The sequence below is a fragment of the Hippocampus bargibanti genome, linkage group LG18 (genome assembly GCF_051943395.1).
Source record: "Hippocampus bargibanti isolate YZ-2025 linkage group LG18, ASM5194339v1, whole genome shotgun sequence".
Lineage (NCBI taxonomy): Eukaryota > Metazoa > Chordata > Actinopteri > Syngnathiformes > Syngnathidae > Hippocampus > Hippocampus bargibanti.
In genome coordinates, this window is record NC_142751.1 from 13,451,108 (window position 1) to 13,460,347 (window position 9,240).

General features: G+C 40.8%; 1 protein-coding gene across 1 annotated transcript; it reads right to left on the reverse strand.

Moving 5' to 3' along the window:
- Positions 1–47: 47 nt before the first annotated feature.
- LOC148884745 (guanine nucleotide-binding protein G(q) subunit alpha-like) lies at positions 48–8,694 on the reverse strand. Its single transcript, XM_089020371.1, has 8 exons — positions 8,352–8,694; positions 8,037–8,198; positions 6,795–6,979; positions 4,040–4,194; positions 3,705–3,833; positions 3,504–3,633; positions 3,226–3,379; positions 48–2,208 (listed from the first exon to the last, which is right to left on the reverse strand). Exons 2-8 carry the CDS (start codon positions 8,170–8,172, stop codon positions 2,018–2,020), a joined length of 1,080 nt encoding a protein of 359 aa, XP_088876497.1. The 5' UTR covers positions 8,173–8,198; positions 8,352–8,694; the 3' UTR covers positions 48–2,017.
- Positions 8,695–9,240: the final 546 nt, after the last annotated feature.

Genomic DNA, 9,240 nt, shown 5'->3' on the forward strand with positions numbered 1-9,240 from the left:
ATACAAAATAAAATAAGAAAATACAATAAACTAAAGTCAAACACAGCAACAATCAACATTTTGACTTTATTCAAATAATCTCACAGATGCTGCAGAAAACATCAATCGCAGTGTGTGAATTTCAAGCATAAATTAGATGGCAATTATGTTTTAGTATGAAGACAAGAGGTCATGTAAACACTGGTGCAACCCCCATCTGCTCTAATTAGGCTTTTATTCATTAACTATTTAAACAGCACTTCAACTGAGATCGAGACTGCACCCATTTAATGCCTGAGAGGTTATTTAACACACGTTTCACACTTTTCTTTCGACGCTGAGCTTCTTGTGAACGCGATCGCCGTACCGTGTCATATTTAGAGTGCGCATTTCAAAAATATAGGCCCACTTTCATTGCCAGTTTGGCAGATTACAAATTACAGCGATAGCTTGGTTTACGAATTTAATTGGTTCGTAGACAGAGTGTGTAAGGCGAAAAGTGTGTATCGCAAAAATAATTTCCCATAGGAAACCATTAAAATGAGAATAATCCGTTCCCGGCTCCCCATAAAACAGAATTTTCTACTCAATAAGCCTTAAAACTACACAAAATATACCTTATTTTATGTGTCTTTGTGAAAATACAAATTTACAACAACAAAAAATAGTGATACCTCTACTTACAAACGTTTTAGCTCATGAACTTAAATTAAATTAGCAAAAATATAATCTTGGCATACGAACTAGTTTTCGGCGGATGAACCAAACCACACAAAGTTTTCCACACCCCCTTTGAGTGCAGACGTGGTTTGCTATCGAGTGGAGTACTTTTGCTATTATGGGACCGAAAAAGACCCCTCCACAGGCTAGTGCTAAACTGAAGAGGACACAAAAGAAAATTACGGTCGAGCAGAAGAAGATCATCGAGAAACACAAACGAGGAGTGCGTTTGTGTGATTTAGCGTCCCAGTACCAGTATGCTAAGTCGACCATTGCTACGTGTGGCTAAGGGGGTTTCTGTGTTGTCCAAGCAACGGTCTCAGGCAATCGAAGAGGTCGAAAAACTTCTGTTGATTTGGATTAACGAAAAGCGGCTAGCAGAGGATAGTGTGAGTGAGGGTATTATCTCCGAGAAAGCACAGCAACTTCACTCTGATATCATCAAGAGGCAACTACATCAACGACCATCACAAAGGTCAATAATTCGACTTTATTATATAGTACAGTTTATTTCTTTAATATCAATACAATAGCACATTTATTATACCTAAAATAGGGTATATTTTATGTAGTTATAAGGCTTATTTAGCAGAAAATTATGTTTTATGGGGGACGTGGGAACGGATTATTCTCATTTTAATGGTTTCTTATGGGAAATAAATGTTTGGCAGACGAACTCGTCGTCTAACACACACTTTTCGGGAACCAATTAAGTTCGTAAACGGAGGTATCACAGTACAAAATAAAACTCAGTGTTCCAAAATGGTGACGTGTTAATCAAGTGTGCAAACGGGTGAAGGCCTAAAAAAGGTAAATGTGCAATTAGTGTTGATTACGACAGGCTTATGGCAAGCCGTTCAAGCATTTATTCCATATACTTGATACTGTATGAACGCAGTACAACATATATATTTGCATTTCCTTGGCGAGTATCTGTGTGAAATTTAAAATTGGCTTGATTCAACTCGATAAAAAGGATATGGAATCAAATTCTGAAACGGTTTTCCATACTGGCTTGTTTTTAGAGGTACTTACGAGCTACAATGCGAATTTTCCACTTCAATGTGAAACCGACTCGCACCCGCATAAAATTAACCCCTCTAATGTCCACGCGCGGTTATCCGCTGACCGTTCCTCGGTAATTCTCGTACGCATCGCCGATTCGGGCAGCAGTTTAGTCATCAAAGGTTTGAATACATCAGTAGTACCGTCATTGAGTGCTCTGTTGCCGCCATCTTGGATCATAGTGGTCATATCGCCAGGCCATACAGGCATACCCCCCCCTGACACGGCGGACCCCCGATGCTATACCTCGGCTTCACACCAGGTTGTAATCTTCAAGGTTGCCTTGCAGGATATGGTCCTTGACGGCGTGGAAGACAAAGCGGATGTTATCCGTGTCGGTGGCGCAGGTGAAGTGATAGTAGATGAGTTTCTTGCGGTTGGGGTGCAGGTTGACAAACATGTTCAAGATGAACTCCTGGCCAGCCTTCACGTCCCGTTGCGGACCTGCGACATAGCCCATCGTTTTTTTTCAGCACGGATGATAAATAACGGAGATATTCGTTTTATTACTTAAAGGACAACCGATACCATTTTTTTTGTTTCCTAAGTGACATCAGAAAAATGTTTTATAGCATCTAAAATAGCCAAAACACACAGGCTGATATTTTTAGTCAAATGCAAAACACCAATAAAAATGACTTAAAGTGTTGGAAAACTGCCACAAAATGCGCTCGAAACTGGGCAGATTCAGAAAGTCCCGCCCCCTTGTTCGTGACGTCACGCAAGGATACTCCCTCACAAACTGCCTTGCTCCAGAATCAAAACAATAGCTTCAGAGAGAGTTCAGATTCGGAGAAGATGCTTTCTTGTTCCTCATCCAGTTATGAATATGATTCAAATAGTTCTGAAGAGGAAAGCATAAATGTTTGCCATCGATTAAAGAAGTCCTTCCGTATCAATTCGAGCCATCTGGACTCCAATGTAGCACCCAGAAAATGCACAAGATGGCGCAAAAGCTCCGTTGGAAATGGGCTGATTTGTCCGCTGGGAATTTGTGTCAACTTACACCTTCTTTATATGTGTTACTGCGATTGGCTGCGACACACAATGATTCGCCATTGAGTTATTTATGTAGATTTTCTTCTAATTTTGTGATCAACACGGTATTTTCAGATGAAAAAAAGTACCCAAAATGCATTGTGTGTCGCTTTCTCGGTCACAGGCGTTCCCTCAGTGACGTCACTACACATGTTATTTCTTTAATTATAATACCATAGCAAATTTATTATACATAACATAAGGTATATTTTGTGTAGTTTTAAGGCTTAGAAAATTAGAAAGTAGAAAATTATGTTTCATGGGGACCTGGGAACGGATTATTCTCATTTTAATGGTTTCCTATGGGAAATTATTTTTTGGGATACACACTTTTCACCTTACACTGTCTGTGAACCAATTAAGTTCGTAAGCCAAGGTATCACTGTATCGCAAACCAACGCCGCTCCTCATCCCACTGCTCACCATTATATTCCGGAAAGTAATCGACCAAATGCGAGTGCATGATTTTCTCCTCCAGCAAATCAATCTTGTTGAGGAACAAGATGACCGAGGACTGCTCGAACCACTCGTAGGTGATGATTGTCCGGAACAAGGCCATGCTCTCCTCCATACGATTCTTAAAAAAAAAAAAGAGGGACATTGTAATAGGGTACATAAAAGGGTTAGGAACAAGGTGGTGGTGGTGGTGGGGGTAATCAGAGTGAGGAAAGAGCTCCCCCTGCAGGTCGACAAATGGTCACCTCATGTGCCGACTCCACCAGCACTTGGTCGTATTCGCTGAGCGCCACCAGGAACATGATGGATGTGACTTTTTCAAAACAATGAATCCACTTCCTTCTCTCCGATCGTTGCCCGCCCACGTCGACCATCCTGCGACGGAGACAAAAAAAAAAAAAAAGCTTTGTGGACGAGCGCCTTAGCGGAGAGGGTGGCGCACTCACCTAAAGACCATGTTCTCTAGGTCGAAGGGGTACTCGATGATGCCCGTGGTGGGTACCCGGACCCGTAGTACATCCTGCTGGGACGGCAGGTACGCGGCGTCGGCGATGCGGTCCAAGTCGTTCAGGTAGCTACGGATGTGCATCGGTGAGAAGAAGGTCAGTTTAAGATAGAGGCAGTGAAAGATAGCGTCCATGATGACGTGAATGGCGCTCCATGTTATCATTTCTATTCCCGAAGCGAATGAGTTAAGGAAACACAATGCGGGCAGCTGCCGCAAGAAACAATGGAAAATATTCGGCTCGTATTCCCGACCGACTGTTTGCAGTACACTCACTATTTGGCAGAGTCGGAGAGTTGGTATTCTCTTTTGCGACTGTAACATTCTTGGATCCCCGGGTCGGCCCACAAGCTCCTGATAGCGTCCACGTACACTTTTGTAAACGTCGTCACCGTCTCCACGTTCACTTCAGTGACAGTGGTGGCGTTGGCCTGAACAAAAAGAATGTCAAAAGAAAGATTTAGGGTCATCTTCGTTAAAAGGAATAAAGACTGTTCCGTGGTACCTCTTATTTATCAAATACAGTAAAGTCTCGTTATATCGATATTCAAGGGAGTCCGAAAAAATATCGATATAACCGGGACTATCGATATATCCGACCCTGTTTGCATGTAATTTTCTCCGTGCGTGCATAAAAATAGTATCGATATAACCGGGACTATCGATATATCCGATATCGATATAACGAGACTTTACTGTACGTATATTGGTTCTGGAAAAAATGTCTTCAGTATAAAAATGTTGCAAAGCGATATTTTTTTTTTCTTCCAGGACACCCGCCCGCCCGTCGATTTCACACCCGCGTTTCTGGCCTCGCAGATCCGGTGCAACAATTTTGTGGGCACTAGCTATCTACTTGCTATCTGGCTGGCTGGCTGGCTATCTATTAGCTATATGGCAGGGGTGTCAAAGTCATTTTTTTGCCGCGGGCCACATTGTAGTTATGGTTTCCTCTCGAGGGCCGTTATGAATTTGGGGAAGCCATTAGAATGTTTAAAACTCTTCAAATATTACATATAGAGCACACAGCAAATTCATGAATAACTCGTTTTCAAATCTGAAGTCAAGAATAATGACTTTTATTGTGGTTGACATCCAAAAATATGAAATTTTGGATCAGATTTTAGCAATCATCATGGCATTTAACAAGTTTGATTTGCTTTCGCGGGCCGAAAAAAATGATGTGGCGGGTTGGATTTGGCCCGCGGGCCTTGACTTTGACACCTGTGCTATATGGCTATCTTGCTGGCTAGCTATTAGTTATCTATTAGCTAGCTAGCTCACTTTCTATCTTTTTGAGTTACTTCTGAGTTGAGTGAACACTGTCGCGTGTGGCTGCCGCTGCTCACACACAGGAAAACTGTAAAGTGTCCTTGAGAGTTTTGAAAGGCGCTTAGAAATAAAATGTATTATTAATACTATTATTATTATTATTAATATTATTATTATTATTATTATTATTATTATTATTATTATTATGTTGCAAGTGGAGACCCTTTTTCAATATAAATGCCCTCATTCGTCCCAACACCATCCAAAACTCTGATATAAATCTTTCCCAAAGCATAAAAATGCATCAGAATATGTGACAAATAAATTACAGTTGTGCATAATGTAAAATATATATACAGGTAACATCTGACTTACGACCGTGTTCCGTTCCGACCAAACAGTCGTAAGTCAAAATGGTCGTAAGTCGAAATCCATTTAAAATGTTGAATAGAGACTCAATGGCGAAATGGCTTATTATATATATTTATTATATATATATTATATTATATATATTATATTACATATTTATTTATCTTATATATATATATATATATATATATATATATATATATAAAAGCCATTTCGCCATTAGTCTCTATTCAACACTTTGAATGGATTTCAACTTATATATATATATATATATATATATATATATATATATATATATATATATATATATATATGGGGTGGGAGGACAACAGAAAACACGCCGTCTATCCTCGTGTGTGTGTGTGTGTCTTTAATGTTTGCCGTCTAATTGTTGCAGGAGGACATGGAGCGCTTCCGTTGAAATGCATTTAGCGGGGCAGTCTAAGTGCCGCCGCTGCAGAATTCTGGGTAAAATCTTGTTGAGATAATCTACCCGAAGCTTGGCCGACGGATATCTTCCTGGAATCTTGGGTCGCCCTTAATGTTCTAACGCGCCGCCTAGCAGCCAATATTTCCTGTCAGGTGGACGCCATTTTATACCAGCATTGGAAGATGATATTTTGGAGCTATTTTGTGCCTCTTGTGGGAGGCGAAACATTCATAATTTCGATTCTTGGGACTTTCACGGTGCAGCTTTTGAGGCTGCAGACATCATCCACTGAAACGTAAAGAGATCTGATGTCAAGTCATTCCTCCCGGGCAGTAGTTGGCGCTATAGTGCGGGCTAGAAAAGTTTTGTTTACAATAATAATAATAATAATTCACTCAACCCGGAAGTTAATAGATAGAAAGCAAGCTAGCCAGCTACAAGGGATCATTCCTCAAGATGGTGAAAGAAGAAGGCTACGTTCCTCATCAAGTGTTTAATGCTGATGAAAATGCCACTCCATTCCATCAAGCCATCAACGATCATCACAAAGCTAAATAAAACGACTTTATTAAACAGTATAGTTTATTTCTTTAATTATAATACCACAGCACATTTATTATACATAAAATAAGGTATATTTGGTGTCGTTTTAAGGCTTAGAAAAGTAGAAAATTATGTTTTATGGGCACCTGGAAACGGATTATTCTCATTTTAATGGTTTCCTATGGGAAATTATTTTTTGGTATACACACTTTTCGCCTTATACACTGTCTGGGAACCAATTAAGTTTGTAAGCCAAGGTATCACTGTACGGCCGCATATAACCAAAAGCGTTCCACTGGGCCTTCAAAAGTATGCAGCGATCGCCGCCGCCTCCCTGCGACCCCCCCACCCCCCATCCCTCTTCGATTGTATAAACTGACAATAAAAGCTCCCAAGTATGCGCTATGCTTCCCGTACCTTGTTGTACTGGTACTTGTAAGGGATCCGGAGCGTCTTCATGGCCTGGATCATTGCTTGCATGGCAGTGAAAATGTTCTGGTAAACCAGCTTGGTGAAGGCCCGTTTGTCTTCGTCAGAGTAACCTCGGCCATGGATGATCCTCATTTGCTTGATGAATGTGCTCTTACCACTTTCGCCGGTCCCTGGAAAATAAAACACACCTAATAAGAGTCCTCCAAAGATCATTTTATACCTTTTTTTAAATAATCTCCAAAAATAATCTAATACCTTCTGCAATGTTTGATCCAAATCTCTAAATCTGGTGAACTTCATGTTTGAAAGTATTCCAAAATTGGTCGACTTTATTTATTTTGGTGCCCTGGAATTATAAATACTGTCAACTAATATCATGGTTTGTATTAATAATAATAATACATTTCATTTATAAGCGCCTTTCAAAACTGTCAAGGTCACTTTACAGTCAAAGGGTACGTTTTTCTGTGGGTGAGCAGTGGCAGCCACACGCGCCAGTGTTTGTTTACTCAACCCGGAATAACTCAAATGAATAAGAAGCTAGCTAGCTAATAGATAGTTAATAGATAGTCTGCTAGCTAATAGTTAGCCAGGTAACCAGCTAGCTAGCTAATATAGATAGACAGCTGGATAGATATAGCTAGCTAAGACATCGGATAGATAGCCAGCCAGCTGGATAGATAGCTAATAGATAGCCAGCTAGATATCTAATAGATAGCCAGCGAGCTAACGTAAGCCGAACCTGCAGAAACGACATAGTTCTATCCTTTATCCTTTCAAATTGCTGCTGTGGACTGCAAATTTCTCCATTGTGGGACGATTAAAGGTTTTCTGATTCTGATTAACATGGACAGTTATCATATACAAGAAATAAAGTAGTCACACAGATAGTAGAAAGAATATTGGGTTCAACTTTTGACTTAGCTGATTTTTAAGTGTTTAATTCGAAAGCACTGATTTTATTTTTAAGTCTAGTTTAAAAAGTAAGTCAAAACCTTGCAATGTCGCACCCGGAGGGGACATTTTTCTTTTTATTTGAATATTGTAGCGGCTGTTCGTTGTTGTTCGTCAAGCACACATGACATGTATAAACTATTGTGTAACCAAAAACGTTGCAGCAGCAGAGCACCAAGACTTAATTGTATGCCTCACAACATTGCTAAAAAAAGACATAAACAGTCATGTGCAATAAAAGTATTAGTTATGTTTTGAAGTGCGGGTTTTTACCGAGTAAAAGGAGTTTATATTCCCGTCTCGAGTCTCTCTTATCTCGGCGAAGCTGCCTCTCGATCTCGTCGTTGATCCTCCAAGCCTCTTTGGCCTCCGGGCTGAGGCAGCAAGCCCCGGCCGCCATCAGGGTCATCGTGCCCGGCTTCAGGCGTCTCCTCCCTGGGCATGGACGAAAACATGCCGTTTAGGCGCGGAGGAATTGGAGGATAAGGTGGTCGAAGGGTGGAGGGGGGAAAGGGGGTCCTCGGGGCACAACAACGACGAGTCTACTCGGTACAGCATAACACACAAAAGTTGACTTTCTCTTTTTACCTTATTTTAACACTTTTAAGTGCTAAGCGAAGTCAAGCGAAGAAGTTTTAAGGACCGACGGCGGGCGTGGTGGATGTGCCGAATATGGCGGAGTTTCACTTCATGGCCACATGAAGTGTGTGAAATCCACTTTTTAACTCGAGAAGACGCTAAAATGTATGGCAAGTGTCGTCCACAAAGGAAGACGGTAAAAAAAATACTGCAGCCCGCTTTCGAACTCGGTCTCTCTGTCCTACCGCTGCGACCCCCCCTTCGGTGTACAGTGGTTCACCGAGCCCCGCGAGGATGATGCATGTGACGGGGAGAAGAGGGGACGGCGACTCGGTGTCTCTCCGGTGGGGGGGGGGGGGGGGGGGGGTGCGAAGCGTGTGAGTTCTCGTCGATTACTGTAACTCATTTCCTGTAATAAACGAGTGCACGCTGTGAATGGTGATGACACGTGACACCAAAATATCGCGATATTTTAACAACCACAACAAAATTGTATCACGAATATAATAACAATCGATGTACGACGGAAATCGATTCCAATAGTTTTCTTCCAGACATTAAGTATACGCAAATCTTTTTTTTAATGATAAATAAGTAAATAAAATGAGGAAAAAATATTGATGGACAATTTTTGTCCAAAGAAAATGGACGTAAAAGGTTCCGTTTGCTTCCGGGTCGAGTGTACACTGGCGCGTTATGACTGCCGCTGCTCGCCCGCGATTATTTTTAGATTCTCCTTAGTTTTTTTGTTATTTAATTTATGGTTTTATTGTTGTGTATTGTTTTTTTAATTGTAAAGTGTCCTTGAGTGTCTAGAAAGGCGCTTGTAAATTAAATGTATTATTATTATTATTAAATGTTTACAATGGGTTAAAATATTAACTTTACAATAAAAAAA